The 25,613-nt window shown below is 33.4% G+C and overlaps 2 protein-coding genes across 2 annotated transcripts in view; one reads left to right on the top strand and one right to left on the bottom strand.

The window, feature by feature from the left end:
* Positions 1-8,882, top strand: part of LOC140435068 (phospholipase A2 phaiodactylipin-like) — a 34,301-nt gene extending 25,419 nt beyond the window's left edge. The window contains exon 7 of the mRNA XM_072523760.1: positions 1,232-8,882. Within this exon, the coding sequence (XP_072379861.1) occupies positions 1,232-1,325 (94 nt within the window). The 3' untranslated portion in view covers positions 1,326-8,882. The remainder of the gene's footprint in view (positions 1-1,231) is intronic.
* Positions 8,883-9,668: 786 nt separating this feature from the next.
* Positions 9,669-25,375, bottom strand: LOC140435067 (brachyurin-like). Its single transcript, XM_072523754.1, has 5 exons — positions 25,218-25,375; positions 22,626-22,810; positions 14,081-14,310; positions 10,228-10,386; positions 9,669-9,919 (listed from the first exon to the last, which is right to left on the bottom strand). The coding sequence occupies exons 1-5, from the start codon at positions 25,278-25,280 to the stop codon at positions 9,741-9,743; spliced, it is 816 nt and encodes a 271-aa protein (XP_072379855.1). The 5' UTR covers positions 25,281-25,375; the 3' UTR covers positions 9,669-9,740.
* Positions 25,376-25,613: the final 238 nt, after the last annotated feature.

The raw sequence follows: 25,613 nt of genomic DNA, 5'->3' as shown, positions 1-25,613 counted from the left end.
AATACGTGGATAGAATGACTCCTTAAAGATTACGGAGGAAAATTTGGTATAAAAAAATGAACAACAAGACAACAAGGAGAGGTAGACCCAGAAAGTGATGGCTGCTAGACGTGGAGGAAGATTTGAGAGCTATGCAGGTCAGTCGATGTGGAGAGGTGAGGTTAAGAGGAGAAGAGACTGGAAGCGAATTGTGGAAGAGGCCAAAATCCACCACGTATTTTAGCACCGAGGAGGATAATAATATATTTTAAAAGTTTTAACACAAAAAGTAATTACAATATAAAAATAAGAAAAATTAAAATATAAGATATTTTAAGAGAATTTTATATACCCAGCGTAGGCAGAGTGAGAGAGTATCTACTAGGTACTGGAACAAGAAATTAAGTTTGGGCTTAATAAAACAATATTACGAGAAATGCAGGGTTATAGTATTATCATTAATGAACGGAAAGTTGAGTTTCTGGAGTTGATAGACAATTGAAATGGGGATACACATTTAAAGACTTAAAACCGTGACAGCAAAGAGTATCCTTTCGGAGAAGTGCAAAAATTTGCATTTCTTGAAATAATCTACAATCGACAAAGTAGCAATTATTTGGAAGTACAAAAAATTGAAAAGAGAAGAATATCAGTTGAAGCATTCTGAAATCTAATGAAATCAATTCTTACAAGTGCATGTGTTTCGTTTCTAATTGTCTTGTAATTATGGCATGCCTCTTTTGTTTTGGTTGACATGTATTTCAGGTAAGCTTTTTTTTCTTTACATTTTTCCTTAACTTCTGTACAAAACCATGGAGTGCTTCGCCTTGGAAATGATTTATTTTTATTTATATTTCTTTCGCCAAAAACTTCCTTGGCCGATGCTAAAATATTAGCCTCGGCCAAGGAAGCTGGCCAAATTTTTGCCAAGCTTTCTTCGACTCCATCGCTTTCTGTGATATATGTGTTTCTGCTTTTTTCAGTTTTATTTTTAACTTATTTGAACAATTATTTTTTAACTTTTATTTGAACAATTTTTCTCTATGCAAAATGTATAAAATACGTTTTATAAAATCACCTGCACCTCTTTACGGATTTGTCAGCAGCTACTCCTCATATAAATTTAATATTAACTAGCATATTTAATGGAAATAGACCACAATTTTAATTAATAATACTTTATACATGACGCTATAAATAATATAAAATTTATAATAAATTTGCTATTAAATATAAGTTACGTTTTTTTCAGAAATGGATATACAAAAGCCGAGGGTGATGCACTGTGTTCGCAGATTCACTTTAGACCTTCGGAAAAGTACGTGCCACTCATGCCTCTGCCTTAAAACAAACATACAAAACGACACAAGGCATTCCATACCAAAAGCAATACCAGAGGTAAATCTAAAACGGTCTCGCACATAAATAGACGGCATTAATTTTCCATAACAATATCAATAGTTTAATTTTCAGTAAAATGGAAACCTAACACAAACATAAAAGGTACAATTTATAAAATTGTTAGATATAACAACCATTCCAAAATTAATTAAACACTAGTTTAAGCAAAACCCTTAACTTTTGTTTATTGTTTACTTTGTTCACCCTTTATTATTAATACTATTTGCTTTCTCAGCATCTTTACTTTAAATCTGCTTATATTTTTTCCTCATTCCAGGGTTTTCACCTCATTTCTTGTTGTGTCATCAAATTCAAGCCATTTTTTTAATGATCTGAAAATTTTTTTCCTTTTCATCAAGGAGTCCTTGTTTTATTATTCACAAATTATTCTCCTTTTTACAATCATTTTGGCAAATTTTTCTCGATCCAGGTTTAAAGAGTTGGTCTAAACTGCGGATACCTGTTCAGTCGCAAAAGTTCTTCAGTCACGGTCGTTCTTTTCTATCAACTCCCCTTCGTCCTTCTATCTTGCCCTTTAATATTAGTTGTAAGATACGATACTCGATATGACGCATTTTTGTATTTGTTCATTGATTTCTTAAGTACAGGATCAAAAAGTATTCTACGCCGTACCAGCTCGTCTATCCATAGTTGATGGCCTTTAGTTGGAAGATTGTACCAGCAATAATTCAATTTATTATTTTTACTGGAAATAAGCCACAATTTTACTTTGAAATAAGTTTAATTTGACGAATCGATTTTCACTTCGAAAATCATTCCCAAAATACAAAATTTTAAAATAAATTAAACAAATTTAGTTTTTTTTACTTAGTAAAAATTTTTGATTACCCATACTAAAAGAGAAAATCGATTAAAAGAGAATACCACTATTAGTAAATAAATAACATATCGAGGATACATCATTTATTAATGTTTTGTATTTTTTTAACTATTTTCCGAAGTGGAAATTGAAAAGTCAAATAAACTTATTTTACAATAAAATTGTGGCTTAAAAATAGTAAATTGTATTAAGGTAAGCTACTAAATAGTTTACTATACTGCAGTTTAGCCTTAACATATTTAGTAAGCTACTAAATATGTAAGGATAAACTGCAAAAATTTGACTTTAACTTTGAGCGCGTTAGAGAATTCAAGTATCTTGGAACAACAATAACTGAAGAAAATAACGGATCACAAGAAATAAACAACACTATCCAGGCCGGCAACAGATGCCTTTTTGCCCTCCAAAACCTTATAAAATCGAAACAACTAACAAGACGTACGAAGATACAGGTCTATAAAACAATCATACGACCCGTTGTGATGTATAGAAGCGAAACGTGGACGATAACAAAGGCAAACGAAGAGAGACTGTGTTTGGGAAAGAAAAATCCTAAGGACGATCTTTGGCCCTGTGCTGGATGAAGCATCAAGACAATATAGGATAAGAACTAACAAAGAGCTCGAAGAACTTTACCCAGACGCCAACATCATAAAAGAAATAAAGTCCAGAAGACTCCAATGGGCGGGACACCTCAGAAGACATTCTGACGAACGAACAGTAAGACTGGTGTGGGAGGAAGTCCCAACTGGAAGGAGACCATGCGGACGCCCTCGTCTCCGGTGGCGAGATAATATAGTAGGAGACCTAAGCACTATGGGCGTGGAGAATTGGATGGAGGTTGCTCAAGACAGAAAACAATGGAGGCATGTTGTCGAGTCGGCTAAAATCCACGAAGGGTTGTAACGCCACAGAGTAAGTAAGTAAGTAAGTGATTAAGGTTTGGTTTAGAGATGAAGCAATCACAAACAATTGCAAAAAACTTGTAGATTCCATGCCTAGAAGACTCCAGGAAGTCGTAAAAGTAAAAGTGGGACATATTAAATACTAATTAATAAAAAACTCTCATGTAAGTATACCTAAATTTACCTTTGGCCTAAATAAATCATATTTACAAATTAATTCTGTTTATTCACATTAATTCGCACCATACTGTAGTCCTCTAGGCATTCAAGTTCAAGTATTCTAATACCTCTCTTCAAAAAAGGAGAGAAATCAGACCCGGAAAACTACAGAGGAATCAACCTATAAATACAACACTAAAATTGATATAATTAAATCGATTGAAAATATGTACCAGAACAACACAATGAAAGTTAAAGTAGCAGATTTTAACTGACCCAATTGAGGCTAGCAATGGGATCAGAAGTTCAAAGGTGGACAACATCAAGGATTGGGTAAGAAATAGAATGGAACATAAATATATAAGCTAAATGACAACACATAGAGTAGTAAAGACGTTGGGAGACGGTGCCGCAATAGGAAAAAGAGCAGTGTGAAGACCACGAAATATTTAATGGGAATAAATTACAATTTTAATAGAAAATACGTTGTACTTGACGTTTCGATTTTTACCTCTGAAATTGTTTTATAAATTCAACAAGACAATTTCAGAATCATGGTTTTAAGTTGATTTATTATGAAAATATAGTTAAGAATTAATCGAAAATTAGTAATCTTCTATGATGACATCGGAATGGTTTTTGAAAAAGTTGTAATTTGTGCCTTTTGGTAAAATATGAAATAATTTCGACATTGCGATTCTTGGTTTCTACAACCATCAGAAACTTTGTATCTGTAATATATCAGAAAATTTCAAAAAAAATAAAAGCTATATTATTGCTCCAAAACATAATTAAAGGTTTCCATTTTAATTTAAAACAGTATACGAGTATTTTGCATTAAAGCATCCTCAATATTCAATTAACCCATAGTACAAGTGCTTGAAGTGGTATTTTGTCTTATATAAGTATTATACTTGTGTTAGTTGAAAGCACAATAGATCGTGTAAGCACATTAGAAATATGCATTTTACTATTATCTATGACAATGTAAATTCTATACAAAGGGAAACATATTTAAAAATTTATTTTCAAGAATATAATACGTTTAAATGCGTTTTTGTGATTTTTTTTAAACAAATTATTATAATAATTTATGTTCATTGAAACCCAAGGATAATTATATTTTTTGGACCCCTGGTAAACCAGTGTATTACCGTTTTGACCTCTGAATTTATTACCTAAGCTCTGACGTCACAATGGGCGCGAATTTTAAAAACATTTCCAAACATTTCTAATTTGTGTGCATTTGTCCCATAAGAAGTTCAAAATATTGTTTTTTTTATATGTTTGAAGAATAAATAAAGACTTTTGGTTGTGAACATTCATTCTGTGCGATTGATATTATTTGTTGTTCGTGAATTTGTGAGGTAAGAATAGCATAGCCTTAATTCAATGATTTAATGATTTATTTTGAAATAACCCTGATAAAAACAAATAGAATACTTTGATATTCTTACCTCACAAATTCATGAACAACAAATAATACCAATCGCACAGAATGAATTTTCATAACCAAAAGTCCTTATTTATTCTTCAAACAATTAAAAAAACCAATATTTCCAACTTCTTATGGGACAAATACACAAAAATTAGAGATGTTTGAAAAGGTTTTTAAAAACCCCCGCCCATTGTGACGCCAAACTTAGGTAGTCCATTCCATCAACATGCATCGATTTTCTTGAAATTTTAATAGTAAATAGGCAATGCCTTAGCAAAATTTCTCTCCTATCGAAGTGTGCTTTTATCTTGGGGTTGGAATCTACCCCAACTGAAACATGAGAACCTTTATATTAAAAATAATTTCCAGAATACTTTATAAAGTTTTTTTTCAAAAATCAATACTTTTAGACTTATTGGCGATTTAAAATTTTAATTTTTCTTATGTCATTTAATCGATTTTTCACAAATCACTTAAAAAATGTACATTTTATCGATTTACATGTAGCATGTAGTTCTTATAACCCTTTTATATATAGGAGACATATAATTCTTCTTTGCCTTGTTATTTGTGTTTAAAAACTGTTTAATTTTTACCAGAAGAAACAAAAGTATTGGTTATTTAAATAAAGAAGAATTTAAACAAGGTGTTCAAATGGAGATCTCCTCACTTCTTGGCAGTACGTCAACCTTTGCTTGAATTCACGCAGCACATTTTCAAGAGTTTCAGTTCGAATAGGGTTAGTTTCGATGTGTGCGCAATATATTCAATAATAAATATCCTCATGCAGAGGTAGTTACCAAATCAGGCTTTTCCAAGATATTAGAAAAATGTAATCAATTACATTACGGGAAATATTACAAAACGCTTTTTTGGGCGACGAAGAGTGTCACAAAAAATTTACAACTAAATATGCTAATAGATGCGCAGGACAATCCACATGTAAGCTCTAGAACTTTTGTTTCTAATCATAACATCAGCCAATTTTCAATAATATAGCACATAAAAAAAATAAATGGCATCTTCACAAAATAATTTTGGTTCAAGAATTAGACGAAGATGGCCCGGATAGAGAATTAGAATTTTGCGAAGAAATAATGAAGTGATGTAATAGAAATCCGTTTTTTTTGCTAACAATATCATTTTTCAGATGTACCTTACTTAATCTAAACGGCAACGTGAATAAACAAAACTAATTATTGACATAAAAATTATCCGCCCATTTTTGTAGACGGAAATCTCACTAGTATAAAATATTTAGACTTGATACAGCAAATAGTACCAGAATCAAGATAAAAACCCGAACATGCGCCATATGATGCGACCGTTCGTAATTATTTGAACGAAATATTTTTAAATCAATCTGTTGGGAGTAGGGGCTTCATAGAATGACTAGAGGCTTTATAGAATGGCTAATAAGAGATAATGTATCTTGCTCAACTCAGTTACATTATCAACGCTCTTGTTTCCTCTTCTGAATAATTCTGAAACTAATAATTATTAGTACCTAAACTCACTTCTTTGTATATTTAATTTTTCTCATGATCATTTAGGATGTTTAAACATCCATAACATAACGGAAAAAAATAGTTTTACATTGTTGTAGAAAAATGCATAGACAATAACATTAGTTGGTAAAAAGGGCCAAATTTGCATATCTTCCATTCACTAGTAAGTTGTCAGAAGTACTAATAATGAAATATATTTATATATATATATATATATATATATATATATATATATATATATATATAATATTTAAAATTATGAAGTTTTAAAAAAATAAAGAGGGATAGATAGATAGGTACTTCAAAAAATATGGTGTAAATAGTGCATACCAGAAGAACTAAAATGTCAAGTGGTACCTAATATAATGTTCACTAGCTAGTAATATGGGGAAAAGTGAAGAAGTACGAAATAAATGAACTCATGTTTTTTATGAAACAAAGAAAAAAATACTTTCTATAACAAAGAAGATTCAAAGAGATAAGATAGGCGGATATAAATATCGTACCCTTCATCTTTATCCTTCATTCTCGGATTCAAATTGAATGTCATCTGTAAATGCTTACTTTGGGATTTATTAAATTTGGATATATCGATTTTTATTCAAATTGATTTGTGTATTTCACTCCAAAAATGACATATGAGAGTCCTATCTTTCTTCAGGCGCCTTCATATGAGGTTTTTGAATTAGTTTATCGAAGTTTCAATCAAGCTCCTCTCTTATCTTTCTTCTTACTCTACCACTGTATATATACACTGAGCAGCAAGTAGATGTTTGTACAAGTACAAGTACAAGTAGATATTTGATGTCTCGAATTTCCTTTTGAATATCATCTATCAAATTAATAATTTCTCATAGCCTACTTTAGGCTTGTTTATTAAACTAAGCAGAAAATGAGGATTTATTGATGAAAAACATGGCTAGTTGTTAAAGTACCTAACTTTTTTACTATCCAACGTAAGCAAAGGAATAAAAAACAAAACGTTAAGAAAACCTGAGGCTATAGTTGGGTTTTAATTTCAATATTTTATACATGCTAGAATATTCCACAGGAAATATTCCATATGTGTGTATATATTGGAAGATGTTAGAAATAATAACCTTTTATTGCTTACATTTGTAGTTCACCTAATTCGTCATTAAAGGGAATTCTCCTGACTTCCTATTGCTTCGTGTAGAGGTCGCTATACTAGCGAACTCAGGCAAGTTATGTTACTATAACGGCCATATAGAAGGCATTTCAGTTTCGAGCTGCTAGTATATTCAGGCATGTTATGTTCCTATAAAGGCCATATATATTGCATTTAATTTCAGTTTCGAACTACTACAAATATTCCTGATAAGAGGAAATACCTCGAAACACATGTAGAACAATAGTGAAGCTCGAATTCAAAAGTAATGAGTTCATTACAGCTGTCGCCGGTTTTCTCATTCTTCTTGGTCTTTCCCTTGTTTTGCGGTGGGTAGGCATCTACTGTAACATCCGTTTTGACCATCGTTGATCATATATCTTTTCGATGTGGCTAATATGACTATACCATTTTATCTTTTTGCATTTTATCCCTTACGCTCCTGAGCCTATATTTTTTTAATTTGCAAATAAAATTTTACTTTAATACTTATTAATACATTATTTGAAATTCTAATTTTTCTGAAACAAAAAAAGGCGTTAAACAGAATTTTATGGACGCTCACGATTGTGATATATGGAAGTCAAATTGATATTAGCACAAATGTTATAACAAATTAAAATGTATTGAAAGCGATTAGTGTTATATACCTACGGACGACACACAGCCAATTTTCTAACTTCAAAATTAATTTGTTTTTATAATATGAACTCGTTTTTCAGGTTTAACACATTATTCTCTGTATTTATCTATTATAATATTCTTTAAAAAACTATTTTATGTTTTAAAAAAGCAAGCTTTTTATAAACACTTCTTATCTCCGCTTTTTATGTTAGCCAACTGTATTTACAACTGTATTTCAACTATATTTCAACTTATATTTACAGATTCGAAATATATCAACAAGCTAAATGTGACAATTGCCTAATGACATTTACTTTGTGTTCACTGTATATTTCTTTCGTCGTTTTACCTCTCATTAGAAGTCGGAATAAGATCTTGTGGAATCTTATTACAAACAAATCTGAGCTTAGGAAATGTATATTTGTTAACGTCAATAAATAAACTCATTATCATCATTAGTCATTTCTTACATCCACCATCAAAGGTTTTATTGAATTATGTCCATAGTGGTCTAATTTTGTGAATCTATAGATCTAAATATCTTCTTCTGTTATTTCTTTATCTATATCTGAGTTTCCATGATTACAGGAATGTTTTAGTAAAGAAAAGCTTTAGTAAGGAAACCTTTAGATTTTTGTTATTAATGCTTCTGACTATAGTATAGATATAAATGATAACCTTTGACAATATAACTAAATAATAGATGTTTAATAGATACCCACATACTATAAGACCAGTTTCTCGCATATCTAGTTTATTTTTGTAGTAATAAAATGTTTAACTGTAAATACTGTTAATAAAGGTATCCATGCATATAAGAGTTTTTCTTTTGGTTTTTAGTAACATAACTTGAATTTTATTCCAAAGCCAACACGATACCACAATAACCAGTATCATTAGACGTTTCTGAAAGAATTCTTTAACATTTTTTAATGATGAGATAAAATTTGAATGTTAATTAAAAATAATTTTGCAGTAAATGTCAAGTATATTATTGATATCAAAAGTCCTAAATTTCATAGAGCCTCTTTTGGACTAAATGAAATATGTTCTATGGAAAGAATGGAAATAGCTGGATCAGAAACTAAAAAGACCAAAAAACCAAACATTTCATGTTTTGTGTTTTACATCCAAGACCAAGAGGAAGACCTTTTGAAGCTTTTAATTAGTAAAATTATTTGTGATTTTTGGGAACGGGAGATGAACATGGATTTGAATTCGGGAGAGGAATATATTTTGTAGCTCGTTCAGGGGTGAACAGTGAGTTGTTCATCTGTATGTTGTTAGAAATGGGTGCTAATTTTACACCATTTAATGCTTTTGTAATAAAATGTCCATAGCTTTTGGAAAAATAGATATTTATTGATGATAAAAATGGGAAATAAAGTATCAATGAGAATGAACTTGTACAATAACGCATGTGTGCATGTGTCAACGTGTGTATTCTAAGACTAAGGGCATGTACGAGGTTATGTTTGTATCTGGTTGGGTGGGGTGTGACGAGTGGTAATTTAAGAAACGGTTGCTAGCCATTTGTCTTCTGTACCAGATGGTGTCTAATATGTTATTCTGTGTATATATATATATATATATATATATATATATATATATATATATATATATATAAATTCCTTATAATGGAGGTTTTTAACTACATATATAAATTAATAATAATAAACTAAAGTCCTAGTTCAAGTGTGCTTTATTATTTATTATTATTTTTAAAATAATTGACAAATAATAACTTGATTATGATTTAAAATTTAACATCAGAATGTTTTGCAATCCAGTCGTGATATTCCGTTACTCTTGTGAATATAGATGGTTTTCCTTCTTCGCAATCTGTAGAACCAAAGGAAACAACACCGATCTGTACACCATCGACAACTAGAGGGCCACCAGAGTCACCTTGACACGTTCCTTGTTTATGAGATCCTACAAAGATAGTGTTGTATTTACAAAATTGTAAGTATCAATATTTTATTTTCTGTTTTTAGTTATGTTACAATAAAGCAAAATACACACGTAGGCAAAAAGCTTAGAAGATTGATTTAACAGCATTGTTTTGGTGAACAATAAAATGTGTTACTGTTTTTTTCCTATTCTAACTTAAATTAGTATCTTTTTACTACAATTCTCCTTACGCATAACCTGTTAAGTTTTTAAGTTACATTAATTAGTCATAAAATCATTACACAATAAATTTTGCAATTACGTACTATTTAAAATAAATGTGATTTTACCTGGATTGCTGCATAAAAGAGTGTCTAAGATAACAGATTCATAGTCTTTATCGACTTTTTTACAGTCGTCATTACTCAATATAGAAGGACTTATATATCTGAGAACAGGTGTGACTACTGTTTGACTATTTTTGGTCAATCCCCAACCGGCTACGTTTCCTAAAATTATAAAAAGATAACACTGTTAGTATAATTTATAAAGAGAATGAATGTAAACATGTATATAAACATTACTAGATAAACTATTAAATCCAAGAGAATTAATATGGGAGCAATTAAAAAGAAATTTAAGAAGAAAAAATGTGGCTCGTAAATTTTCGTCAGCTGTTCTCCAATTAATTGCAGAAGAAGTAAAAAACATTACAGTGGCAAGTTGGACAAATGTCACTGAACACGTAATGGGGGTGGAGGAAAAGGACACAAGGGAGGTCCCAATGGAAGGACATAGCTAGACAGGCAAAGAACCATCCGTAGTTATGATGCAAAAAAGAAGAACTTTATAAGTAGTTTGTGTATCAATACAAGTATTTCGAAAAATAGAGATGTACCACCAATATCATTCAAAATGAGTAAACGCTAGATATCGTATTGGTGTTTACACAATAGATTTATATGTTTTTGTATTAAAATGTACTAAGTGCACATAAGCCTTAAATGCTTATAACATTTAAAACTTTTTTTTGAATTTTTTTGAATTTATTTTCTTCTAAAATCCTGTTTATTGGACTGTCATTCTTTTCTGTGGCCTTTTGAATTATTATGTCCTTCTTTAAGTGCCATCTCGGCGACGACGGTTGGCAATCATCATGGCTATTCTGACCCTCGAGGCAGCTGCTCTGAACAATTGCCTTGAGCTGCAACCAAACCACTCTCTCAGGTTCTTCAAACAGGAAACGCGTCTTCTTCCTACGCTTCTCCTACCCTCTACTTTTCCTTGAATTATGGGTCTCAATATGTTGTATCTTTCGCCTCTCATCACATGTCCGAGATATTACAATTTCCTTTCTTTTATTATATTTTCCATTTCACTCTCTCTGCCTATTCTCCTTAATACTTCTGTATTCGTGACTCTATCTACCCATGGAATCCTTAACAATATTTTAAATGTCCACATTTCAAACGCGTTAAGTTGATTTATTGTATTCCGGTTTAATGTCCATGATTCAGCTCCATAGTAGAGTACACTGTGTACATATCATTTAATTAGCCTTATTCAGAGGGCCAATGTCAGATCTTTGCTGCATAAAATCTTTTTCATTTTCACGAAGTTGGCACGTGCTTTTTCAATTCTGACTCTTATTTCTGCAGTATAATCGTTATTTTCTGTGATTATCGTTCCCAAGTAAGTATATCTTTTTACTCCCTCAATCTGCTGGCCGCCTACCGTTAATATTTCTTTTGTGTTGTTGTTCTTGCTAATTTTCCTGAATTTGTTTTTTTATGTTAAGAGAGAGGTCCGTATTCTCCTATATCTTAATATTTTGTTCATTATTCTTTCTAAGTCTTCCAAATTGTCGGTTATTATGACTGTATCGTCGGTATACCTAATGTTGTTAATTAAACTTCCGTTCACTTTTATGCCGACTGTCTCGTTTACCAAAGCTTCTTGTATGATTTCTTCAGAATAAGCATTAAACAATAACGGCGACAGTATGCAACTTTGCCTGACCCCTCTCCTTATCTCCACTTCTTCTGACACTTCTCTTTCAATTTTCACATTTGATCGTTGGCTGTAGTATAAATTTGATATCAATGTTACATCCCTCACATCCAGATTCTTGTTTTTGAGTACTTCTATAAGTCGGTCATGTTTTACCTTATCGAATGCCTTGTTGTAGTCTATAAAGCATACATAAAGATCTCGATTAACATCCAAACATCTTTGGGTCAGCACGTTAAAAGAAAATAGTGCCTCTCTTGTGTCCACTCCATTCCGAAATCCAAACTGGGAATCACTAATATCCATCTCCAGCTTAGCATGTATTCTATTATGGATGATTTTTAGCAGGGTTTTTAAGGTATGTGACATTAGAATGATCGTTCGATAATCACTACATTCTTTGGCATTTACTTTTTTTGGTAGACAAATAAATGTTCATGTCAGCATTTCACGTGGAATGATTCCTGTGGAATAGATTGTGTTCAGTAGTTGGACTAAAAGATCTATTTTTTTTTTTCATTGACCAGTTTTAGCAATTCACTTGGTATTTCATCTGCACCAGCAGCTTTATTATTTTTCATGGACTTTACTGCATGCATAACTTCTCACTTTGTTATTTCGGGTCCCTCGTCTTTACCCTGATTATCTTCATATGTATTTTCCTGTCTCTGGTCATAGAATAATTCCTCTGGATATATTCTTTTCATCTTCCTAATTTTTGTTCTGTCTCCACTGAATTATTATACCTATACATTATAGTCTAATACCCTCTATGGCCCCTCTCTACAACCTATGAATTGTTGTTTTCTCGGAGACGCATCAAAGGGAATCCCTTGATGCTTGTGGTTCGACACACAATTACGGACGATTGCGTGGACGCTTGCAGGATGATTGTGCCGATCATAGACGATCACACGATCACCCAACATCGCCGATAATGGAGTGCAGGTATTAGAGTTGAATCACAATTTCCTAAACCTAGGGGAGACTTGCACAGTACCCGACACCTAAATAATTTTTCTTAACACAATATAAGAAATAAAAATGCAATATTTTAAAAGTAAACATATGTATTGTTTACATAAAAATTAATATTTGCAAAATTCCATGGTTGAATATAACAAATTAACAAATAACAAAAAAAAAAGTTTATTTTTTGTTGTGCTACAGAAACACTTGCCAATGCCGGATACATCAAAAACACGTTAATCGCATGGGTAGCATAATGAAATACATTTTTTTAAATATTTTGTGAGTTAAGTATGTTAATATTTTTGAATTTTATTTGATTACAAATATTCATGTTGCGCAATTTTCACTCATAAAAAAGTAGATTTTCTTGATCCGCACACGAAACGTGCGCCTACCCCTTGCATGTAGTGCACTCTCCCCCATCTTCATTTGTAGTTCCTCCGCAGATGAGACACTCGGTATTTTCTTCTTCTTTAGTGTACATTTCTAAACTTATACTACTTGGTATCATCAACATGAAAAGTTGTCTATTCACATCAAGACTCTTCTTTTGGTTTTTAATCTTCTCTTGTGAATCCTTAAATCTGTTCTGCAATATAGTTCTATAAGGAGATTCAGTATAAAACTCACTCTTTTCATTGTATAATTTTCTTCCTAGCTTCGTTTGTTACAGGTGAAACTGTGTCCGTCACAATTTGAAATAAGGAAGGCTTGAATATTAAAGTCCATCGCAGGATATAGAAGTGATGGCAGTAGTTAACGGTAAAGCTGTCACGTAGAGCTACTTCATGCTGGAGATGTACAGGGCAGAAAAACTGCAACTATGAAACACGAATTTAGTGGTTTTTTAGAAGAGGTATATAAAGCTGCATCAAACCTGTCTGTTACAGCCAATGGTGGTCCAGATGAAGGCGTTGTAGTGCGTGTTGTAACTACAAGAAAATAAAACTTACTTACCAGGCATCACAGTTTAGAAGCTTAAAACGTAGGTCGGTGAGCCGTCAACGCGACAAAAATATATTCCTCGCTCACTGTTATTGTAAGACTGGCACAAAATGACCGCCACCTGCACAGTGATCTTAAATGGTATAGGGCTTTTACCGATGGAGTGCTTACCCCTGCTATCTAGCGGGTTTTATCGGAAACACACTCCGGAAACATAGATATTTATTATGTTTTATTTCATATTGTTATTAATTGATTAATTTTACCAAAACTTACCAACTGAGTTTACATATTTATTTGTGCCTGCAGCGAGAGATACAGTTTTGATTACTGTCGATGTTTGAACAGGTGATGGTAATTTGATAAGTGCTATATCGTTTTCGTTAATGATATCTCCATCCCATCCTTCGTGAACAATAAAACTTGTTGAAGATAATCGAACTTGGGATGATTCTTCGGGATTAGTTATGTTATGAGCACCAAATACCATATTTACTTTAACAGCTCTGAAAAACAATAATTTAAATGAAACAATTGATTAAAAAGAAATAAAGGTAGTCAAATTTGAAGCATAGGTATGTACATAATGTACCAAAAATCTTTCATAAAATCACTTTGTGAAGTCCCAGGATTCGTTTGATATTATTGTTTGTTTATTGTGGGATCTACATACATAAAATATATAGCAAATGAAACCTAGAAATACACGTTTTTATAAAATGGTAAATTTAGTAATGCTGCTGCAATAAATATTATAAGGGGTCGTTAAAGTACTATGTAACGCAATTTGGGGGGAGAGGGTCTTGTAAAACGTTATGGTGCGTTACAGGGGCAGAAGGGGGGTTTAAAACAACGCGCTACGTAACATTGTTTTTTTACTTAAATAAAAAACTATGAAATTAAAGTCTTTGAAGTTAGCAATACCTTTCGTTTATGTTTTACGGGGAATCGCTCGATTATATTATACTATATTATTGTTTTGTTCCTATTGTTATTGTATTGTACGTCATTTTTATTTTGTTTTCGTTGTCAGTAATACACAAAAACTCCTTGCTGTAGCCAATGTTGTTATATTGAATTTATACTGCAATGTCATCAAAAGATAAAAAAAAAAACGTGAAAATTGACAACTACATACAGAAGCCTGAAATTAGCTTGCGGAATCCAGCAGAATCTGCTCTTGCAATGTATAACATTCACGTCCGTGAATTGCAGTGTTTCTTGCAAAAAATTAAACGCGCAGAGGAATGCTGCTGTTGCCGCTCGAGAAGTGCATTAAAATGCATTAAAATCTGTCTTTTAGGATGATTTCCTGTAGCCAGTCTACCCAATCCTTCAAATCCCAAGCAAGCTTGTGGTACCTAGTCAGTAAGGTAAAGGATCATGCAAGTTTTTATCACTTCTTGTGAGGTTGTCCGTTGATCTGTCGCCTCACTGAAAGGATTTAAGTAGGTGCCTTATGATTTCTTTTGTCCATCACTACAATGCGACCTCAATAGTTACCCGTAGTAACTTTAATTGAACTGTTGAGAACGTACCTACCCCTTTCTTCCATTCTTATTAACAAAATATTTAGGAACTGTATCAGTAGAGAGAGACCGAGAGAGATAGGTAACGGGTAGGAACTCCATTGGATAGTCCTATCAGGGAAAATGAATCAATCCCTGCCTTCCGCAGATTCCAGGTGTTTCCTGGCCAGGGAAACTAGTACCTGTTTAGGGTCCCTTGTCCAGGGTTACGGATGAAGTCCACAACGGCATTCGTGGCGGGGAAGAATATCTTCACTACGGCATGGAGGGCGGAAGTGGCAACCTTTGATTTTAGGGTTTGTATAGAATCAAGCTGCTGTCTTGTAGTTATAGTCGTTGGATCGTCAAAGGCTAGAGGAAGAAAACCTTGATCACAAATTACCCGGTCCTCCAGGTTGGGGGTTGTGGCATTGGACTGGTTCTCCAATACTCGTCAAAATTTTAACATACCAAAAAGCCTAAACAAAGCCTCTGAACTTTAGATGGGTTTTCAAGGAAACGACCGAAGCTAAGAAAACGGATTATGAATATTGGTACATGGAATATACAGGGGATAAAACAAAAGATTGATATCATTGTGCCTGATCTAGAACAAATGAAAATGAATATTATAGCACTAACTGAAACAAAAAAAAAGGAACTGGCACTGATATGGTAGGAAATTATATACATATATTCACTGGAGTCCCGAAAGATAAAAGAGCCGCTAGGGGAGTATCAATACTAATAAAGAAAAAACTTAAGAATAATATCACAGACTGGGAAACAATTGATGAGAATATCCTAAGAGTAAATATAGAAATATATGGGCACAAGATTACCATGATAGCCGCTTATGCCCCCTCTGATGATGCAACAATCAACGTGAAAGAAGATTTCTTTCAAAAAATCGAGGGTATACTTAACAACATAGGAAAAAACAGAGAAATAATTATGCTTGGGGACTTCAATAGTAGAACGGGATAACGGGATCAGAAAAACAGTAGAATAGTAGGACCTTTTGTAGAAATGGCAACTAATGATAATGGCGGTAGACTTATACACTTATGTGAGAGCTATGAGTTAAAAATTAGCAATGGATTCTACAAACATAAGGACATACATAGATATACCTGGATTCAACAAACACGCAATCTAAAATCAGTCATCGATTATGTTATTAGTAAACAAAAATCTGTATTGCAGTGGAATGATGTAAGAGTTCTCCGAGGAATAACATGTGGATCCGATCACTACTTAGTAAGAGCGAAAATTTTGTTCCCACTTAAGATAATACACGGAGACCAAAACCTAGAAGACAAGCAAGACTTGCAGACAGTAGATACTCCGAAGTAGAACTTCAATAGTTTTATAAATGATAGTACTAAACAGCTATACCAACGACGACTGGATGAAAAACTACGAGAAATAGAGAGACAAACATTTTCAGATATTTACGAGAATATTATTGCTAGTTTACACCAGGCCTCTAAGGAGACACTCGGGACACAGCAAAACAAAATTAGTAACAAAATATGGTGGAACGAAGAAATCGAATATATGGTAAAACAGAAAAAAGAACAGCATCTAAAATGGCTAAATACAAAAAATACTGAAGACCATCAAGCTTACATAGAAGCCGATAGACAACTACGAAAAATGATAAAACAAGAAAAGAATAAAACATGGGATCAGAAATGTCAAGAAATCAATACATACATCGGAGGGAAGCAATGTACAGAGGTATGGAATTTTATACAATCAGTAAAAAATACAGGAAAAGACAAAGCACACATACACACCATAAAACCAAGACAATGGAAAGATCACTATGAAAGCTTGCTGACAGAGACAAGACAAGAATACCTAGCGAACTCCCCATTACAGTCAGTACATATACAAGGAGAGGAAGCGAGGGTAGACATCGAAACGGTAAGGAAGGCTGTAATGACCCTAAAGAATGGTAAATCCGCTGGACCTGAGGGAATCTATGCTGAAATGCTTAAGAATGGAACTCATAAACTATTTGAAATATTAACTTATGTGATCAATCAGTGTCTAAATGGACACCCAGTACCAGAACAATGGAGAACGGCATACATGTCCTCAATACACAAAAAGGGGGACAAAAGGAATTGTAATAATTATAGAGGCATATCGGTAACCAGCACCCTGAGCAGACTGTATGGACGAATTTTGAGAAATATGATCGAGGAAGAATATAAGCACAATGAAGAGGAAGAACAAAGCGGGTTCCGTGCAGGAAGATCGTGCACCGATAACGTATTTTGTCTTAAACAAATAATAGAAAAAAGATCGGCTAAGAATCTAGAAACTCATATTACTTTTGTAGACCTGCAAAAAGCATATGACAACATCCCCTTAACAAAACTGTGGACAACGTTGAAAAGATCTAACATCAACCACACATTGATAAATGCTGTACAAGAACTATATAGAGACTCTAAGGCACAGATAAAAACAGGAAAATATCTAACGGAAGAATTCCTGGTTACAAAAGGCTTGCGACAGGGATGCTGTATCTCACCAACCTTATTCAAGATATATGTTGCAGCGGCATTGGAAAGATGGAAAAGAAAGGTACATAGGATGGGTATAGAGCTTAGCAATGAATGTATATATACACTCCAGTTTGCTGATGACCAGGTAGTGCTAGCGACCGACAGGGAAGACATGCAGTACATGCTAAGAAAACTGATAGAAGAATATAACGACTGGGGAATGAATGTCAATACAACAAAAACCAAATATCTTTGTATTGGAAACGAGTCAGATAACATAAACCTCGAAAACGGACAACATATTTCCTGCTGTCAGAGCTATGACTACTTGGGTGTTGCCTTTGATAATACAGGAACTGATACACGGGAAATAGAAAAACGAATCACTCAAGCAAAGAAAGTCTTAGGATGTCTCAATAGTATACTGTGGAGTAAAGAGATAACGAAAGGAAGGAAATTTAATATATATGAGACCATGATTAAAACTACTCTTCTTTATGGCGCTGAAACATGGAGAATTAGTGAAAAGAACAAAAAGCGAATAGAAGCAGTAGAGATGGATGCAATGAGAAGATCTTTAGGTATTTCCAGACGAGACCGAATCAGAAATGATGTAATAAAACAACGTATGGGAATAGAAGGAAATATAACTCAAGATATAGAGAAGAAACAATTAAGGTGGTATGGGCATGTTCAACGGATGCCAGCATCAAGACTTCCCAAAAAAGTAATAGAATGGCAACCGATAGGTCGACGGAAAAGAGGAAGACCCAGATTAGAATGGCAACACGGCGTAAACAAGTCCATGAGCGAAAGAAATTTAACAACAAACGACTGCGAAGATAGGAAGAGATGGTGTTTAGGTATCGGACAACGTCGAAAGACGTTCTAAACCGATGTATATATATATATATATATATATATATATATCAGTCGAGAGACAACATACTCGCTCTGAGATATTGGATCTGATCACAACCCTTTAGTCGCGCAACAAAAGAATTTTACTATTTAAGATGTCAAAAAAAAGTAAAATAGAAAATGATGTAAACAATAACATGAAAGAAATGAAAACAACTGCAAATGTTAAGAAAATATGTAAACATATGACCAAGATACCAGAAGAACTGAAGAGCTAAAGAAATTTGCTGAACTGACAAGGTAGCTGGTTTGTATAATAAGAAAAGCACTAATACTCTAGTAGGATATTTAAAACCTGGAGTAACTATGTAACTGAATTATTTTAAGTTGACAGGCCAAACATACAGAGCAATCTAAATGAAGAAGGACCTGAAATTTTTAAATCTGAATTTCTTCATGCAATAAAATTAGTTAAAACCAAGAAAACAACTGGACCAGACAACATCTCAGCTGAATTCTTAAAAATGATACCATGATGTAAGAGGACCACATCAGTACTCTATTTGAGCTTTTTAATAATGTATAGTACTGTTGAAATAACTGACAAATGGTTAAAGTCTGTATTTATAGAGATTCCGAAGAAACATCGGAAAAATATGCGATAAGCCAGATGAGTATATACAGACAAGTAAAAACTAAGCTACACATTTATAAAAACACTCAAGAATTTCTCACTACCAGAGGCGTCCGACAAGGAGATGAAATATCCCTAAATCTCTTCCATGTAACTCTAGAAAAAATATTCATCAAAATGAACTGGTAGAACAAAGAAATATCCATTGATGGAGAATACTTCAGCCATCTAATTTGTAGACGACATCGTTCTGACCGATAATAAATCTGCAGAACTATAAGAGCTTATAAGCGACCTAAATGGAGCTAGCAATGAAATTGGCCTAAAAATGAACTTGAAAAAAACAAGAACCATATACTACGAGCTAGTATATGTCCAAGATGTAATAATAAACAACACTGCACTTAAGACAGTAGACGAGTATGTATAAATGGGACAATTAATACAAAAATCTGGCTCCTAACTCCCAGAAATCAACAGAAGAACGAAATTTTCTTGAGCTTGGGACCTTTTAGTAAAAATGCAGTTATATTCAAATCTATGATGCAACTTCACCTACACAAAAAAGCATTCACTCAGTGTACATATACTACCAATCATGACATACGGATGCGAAACTTGGACACTAAAGAAAAAGATGATAGTGAAACTTACAGTCACTTAAAGGTCAATGGAGCGATGCATGTTAGATATAACAAAGAGAGATCGCAAAAGAATAGAATGGACCAGACAGAAAACCGAGGTCACTGCTGTAATTCACAGAATTAAATCTTAAAATGGCAGTGGGCGGTACATTTAGAGTGGAGAAATGAACTAGAATTACACTGTGGTATCCAAGAGGCGTCAAGAGACCAAGACGACACCGACGTCCAAACTTAAGATGGGACTATGACATAAGGAAACAGACAGGTATAACATGGCACAGGAAAGAAAATATTAGACTATAGTGGGCAGAAATGAAAAACGACTATGTAAGGGAGGCTGCATCATAATCGCTAGAACACGCTGAGAATGATAATGATAATGATGATATTCGTGTTCATATAATGCTATCGATTACATCAAACGAATATAACTACTATAAAATATACAAAATAATTTAAAAAATTCAACATCTGTCTACAATTGTATTAAGTACTAAAATACTTAAATAATGTGTTAGATAGTAAGAGATATCAAAAAATGCATGATGTAATAAAAAATGTCGATATCATGAACATCGATTTACATTTTAATTACACTTTAATTTAACAAGGAACATCTTGTTTTTATTTGATAAAACAGTAAGATAATCGTTTCGTTGAAAAATAATTATAAGTTTTGAAGTATATAGACAAAGATAAATATCGAATATCTACTTGCAAGCTTTCGTTGCTTTTCTTTCTTTTCGACTGCCTAATATTCAGTGTATGTTACGGTAAGAATAAAAAATCAAACTTTAGAATTAATAATAGTAGACCTTTTCAATAAACGTATGTGTGGAGACCAGGAAATTCCTAAAGATTGGAATAAATCTTATATAAGCTCCATATATAAGAGAGGGAATAAAAGAGACTGTTCCAATTATAGAGGTATTAGTGTGACGAGCTCTGTGGGCCGGTTGTACGGCAGAATATTAAAGAAGAGGGTTGAAAGACAGATACAAGATATTGAAGAACAAAGCGGCTTTTGTACCGGGAGATCCTGCCTTGATAATATATTTATTCTACGACAAATAATTGAAAAGCGTGTCGAAAGAAGTAGAGAGACCCATTTGGTATTTATAGACCTTGAGAAAGCATATGATAGTGTCCCGTTAAAGAAAATGTTTGAGGTCCTCGAAAGGTCCGGATTGGATTCGACGTATATCCGAGCGATATATAAATTGTACGAAAATGCAGTTAGTTGTGTAAAAATTGGAACCAGAACCTCAAATGAATTTAAAGTCACTAAAGGCCGAAAGCAAGGATGCTGTTTGTCACCAACACTCTTTAAAATATACGTCCAAGAAGCATTGAGGAATTGGAGAAATAAATGTAGATTTATGGGCATCGAAGTGGGACAAGAAAGTCTGTATACATTGTTGTTTGCAGATGATCAGGTGGTGGTTGCAACCGATGAGGAAGATATAAATTATATGAATCGAAAATTATTTGAGGAATATGCCAAATGGGGCCTTACTGTAAACATAAGCAAAACAGAATATTTAAAAATTGGAGGAAATACCACAGATCTGAGGCTTGAAAACGCAGTCATAAAAGGCTGCAACCAGTATAAATATCTAGGATGCATCATATCAGCAGATGGCAGAGTTAAGATAGATGTACAAAACCGAATAACCCAAGGGAAAAAATGCATCCGAATACTGAATTCATTACTGTGGTCTAATAAAATAAAGATGCATACCAAACTTCGCGTATACAGAGCAATTGTAGAACCAAATACCACATATGGTGCCGAATGTTGGACGATAACAAAGAATGAACGAGATAAAGTAGACGTTATGGAAATGGATTATCTTAGAAGGTCATGTCGGGTATCGAGAATGGAAAGAATCAGGAATGAGGAAATACGAAACCGTACAGGAATTAGAGATACTCTTTCAGATAGAATACAAGGAAGGCAATTACAATGGTATGGTCACGTGATGAGAATGGAGGAGGAGCGGTGGCCAAAGAAAGCCTTAATGTATGTTCCGCCAGAAAGAAAGAAAAGGGGAAGACCACCAAATTCCTGGAAAGGAGAAATTATAAAAACAATGCAATCTAGAGGCTTAGAAAAAGGAGATTGGAGAGATAGGAAAAGATGGAGGCTGAAATGCGGGAAGCGGCAATCGCCGTAGGACCCCCGTTATATGATGATGATGATGAAAATCACACTTCTTGAATAGCTGTTGAAATTTATTGTTTTTAATTCATCATCTTATACTTTTACCGCTGGTCTTTGGTAATTGTATACAATTACCGGTAAAAGTAGATAATTGAAAATAATTATTTCCTACATTTACCGTCGACTTTCGTAAGGTTTCAATTCAATGCACTAATCTGCCATATTAGAAATTTGAAGATAGTCTTGGTAATTCAGAATGTCTATATTTAGCAGCCGGATTAAATTGCAAACATTCAATAGATAAGGTTAATCTTAAAGGTATTAATCTTGTATGCAATTACCAATTATTTACTCTTACCGTAACATATACATCATATTTGATTTTAATGGAAGTGTTCTGTCATACAATTCACTAAATTTTAAACGTTTTTTTATTTCTGACTGCTTAATTTTTGTAATTATTCATAAATGACATCAAAGCTACCTACTTGTCAACACAATGAGCTGCAGTAAGAACATAGTTATTGGATATGAGCGAACCTCCACAGAAATCGGATCTGGACGAAGTATACACGTACATTCCTACTTGGTAGGGAAATTGATGTGGTTTAGCTGGGTTTCCGTTAATAATCTTAAGAGCTTGATTAGTGTCTCCAAATTTATAAAATTCATTCTGAAAAAAACAAGTAAATATGTTTATCGTCCCTACACTAAAAGCATAAATAAACTTCTAGATTATAAAAAAAACTAATATCTCTATATAAATTAAAGGAATATATCTACTAAATATTCTGAACAATCTTTATAATATACGATATTACCAACCAAGAAAATGAGGCAAAGCAAAGGGAAAAAAATCTAGTTTGAGCCAATTAACCTTTAAGATTAGTGTAGGAGTGTAAAAGTGTAGAAATTCCAAAAAAACTCATGTTTGATAAAAGTGACAATGGCGAAGATGCTATCAGCAGTAAAAATTCAAAACGACTCGTCAACCTCATTTCAAATACATAGGGGGTTAAGGCAGGGAGATGCGCTGGCGTGTCAGCTTTTTAATGTCGCCTTAGAAAAAGTTGTACGAGACGCTAATTTAGATAGCAGGGGAACAATATTTAATAGATCAGTCCAAATTCTAGCATATGCAGACGATGTGGACATCATAACAAGAACTAGGGCGAGAACTGCGGAAATCCTAACCAAGCTAGTAGTAGCAGCAGAACGAATGGGGTTACAGATAAATCAAAATAAAACCAAATTCATGGCGACTAACACAAACACTAGAGCTGGAAATGTTGACACAAATTTAATCATCAATGACCAAAACTTCGAAGCAGTCAAAGAGTTCATATATCTAGGGACATCGGTTAACCCCAATAATAACACATCTGAGGAAATAAAAAGACGAATAATAATTGCAAACAGGTGTTATCATGGTCTATCAAAGTACTTAGCTAACAAACGTCTGTCTCAAAAAACTCGTATAAGGCTGTATAGAACACTGATAGTCCCCGTTCTCACATATGGATCAGAGGCTTGGACGCTAACGAAAACAGATGAATCCGCTCTATCCATTTTTGAAAGAAAGGTGCTACGCAAGATATTCGGAGCGGTCTGTGAGAACGAAATATGGAGGCGTAGATATAACTTTGAACTGCAGAATATCTACAAGCATACGTTTGGTGGTAAAGATATTACCACCACTATAATTAAGCGAAACCGCCTGCAGTGGGCAGGACATGTAGCCCGGGCCCCTGAGTCAAACATGATAAAAAAGATTCTAACAGCGCAACCCGTGGGAATGAGAAGACGGGGTAGACCAAAGCTGAGGTGGATAGACGGGGTAACACAAGATGCCGAGAAGATCGGAGTCGGCAACTGGAAAATGCAAGCGAGGGATAGAATAGAATGGCGTAGAAAGCTTGAGAAGGTCGAGGCCCTCTAAGGGCTGTAGAACCAAGATGATGATGATGATGATGATGATGATGATGATGTAAAAGTGTAGAAGTAGTGTAGAAATTTCAGTCTAAATTTAGCTTGGTACCCGATGACTAGATGAATAATTTATTCTAGTCACGAAGGGGTGTATCATCAAAATTTAAAAGTATTTGCAAGATCACATCGGTACAATATTATCTTGGAGCAAAAATTAGTAACGAATAAACCAACAAGCAGAATATGGTTACGATAATTATGGCGTTTAAAACTAAATATATTATGACTAATTCTGTTTTTGTTCTAGTTTATTTACCAGAAACCTCTAGACCCGAATTATGATGAGTCATCCACGACTCGAGGTTTCTAAGCAGTTGAAAAACTAGTTTTAGCCGAAGACCGCCTTCACCAAAATACCAGTCTATTCGATGGAGTTCCCGTTATTCTTGTCAACACCACCAACAACCGGTCTTCCCCAATGTTCGAGTAAATTCATGTCTGCTATAGGGAATTCCGAAACTAACGGAGTTTTATATAAAAAGAGAAATTTTGTTGGGAAGAGAACAGTTAATACCTGAAGATCGCGCGCCGCGTTTAAATTGTAACGTCCGATAGTCAAATTTTGTCGGTAACTAATCGAAAAATGTAACAGCATCCATTCCTTAGGAAGAAGTTAGAAAAGTTAGAAAAAAATGGGTCATTGTACTTGTAAAGGAATACCCAAAATTCAGTGGCAAAAATGTAAAATATTTCTGTGTTTCACTACAACTTCCAACTGTTTTAAGAATTTTCATATAGAATAAAGTTTTCACATGTTGAATTCTTGTGTGAATATATTATAAATATGTGGTTTTATTGTATATAATTCCATATATTCCAAAAATTAGTCTAGAGGAATTTGTCACTAAAGCTATGTTAAAACAAGAACTGATTTTTAGTGTCCATATTTAAAATTCATGCAATATAGGGTTAAAAAGTTCCAGATGCATTACAGGCCAAAAACACCAAACAAAATACTCAGTCGGGAAGTGAAGTCAAGTGCAGTGAAATATTATTAACGGTATTCAAAAAATCAATAATTTTAAATAAAAATAGTTGCTACTCTAAAAAGTTTAGATACAAAGTTTTTAAGATGAAACACGTTTACTTACGTGACTACTAGGAAGCGCCAATGATACCGTCAAAAGACCCAAAATTACAGTAAACTTCAACATCTTGTTATTATTTTCTCGTTGAATGGATTTAATGCCCTAAACTTATGCATCGGTGTACTTTCATTTATTGTCTTTTTATTAGTTTATCTTATCAACGGTACTTATATTTTATAATCAGGATGAGAAATAAGTATCTAGTATTGTTCAATACATTTTTATAAAACATTTTATTTGTAATTATACATGGATTAGAGTTATTAATTGGCAGATAAAATTTTTATCCATTATGAAAGGTTCAAAATTTATTACTCAATGAAATACTTAATTTTTAAATGTTTTTTCTGATATACGATAATTTACACGATATCACATAAATTATAGGATATTGACTAC

This window comes from Diabrotica undecimpunctata, chromosome 2 (genome assembly GCF_040954645.1).
Source record: "Diabrotica undecimpunctata isolate CICGRU chromosome 2, icDiaUnde3, whole genome shotgun sequence".
NCBI classification, from domain to species: Eukaryota; Metazoa; Arthropoda; class Insecta; order Coleoptera; family Chrysomelidae; genus Diabrotica; species Diabrotica undecimpunctata.
Note: the sequence above shows the minus strand (reverse complement) of the source record. Positions and strands in the feature narration are given on the sequence as shown.

What these genes read in the sequence shown, in the direction of transcription:
- LOC140435067 (XM_072523754.1), bottom strand. Translation starts at nt 25,280, where the DNA reads ATGTTGAAGTTTACTGTAATTTTGGGTCTTTTGACGGTATCATTGGCG. An exon ending in TGGCGCTTCCTAGTAGTCAC is followed by an intron (nt 22,811 to 25,217) that starts GTAAGTAAACGT and finishes TGTTTTTTTCAG; the next exon opens with AATGAATTTTATAAATTTGG. An exon ending in GCAGCTCATTGTGTTGACAA is followed by an intron (nt 14,311 to 22,625) that starts GTAGGTAGCTTT and finishes ATTGTTTTTCAG; the next exon opens with AGCTGTTAAAGTAAATATGG.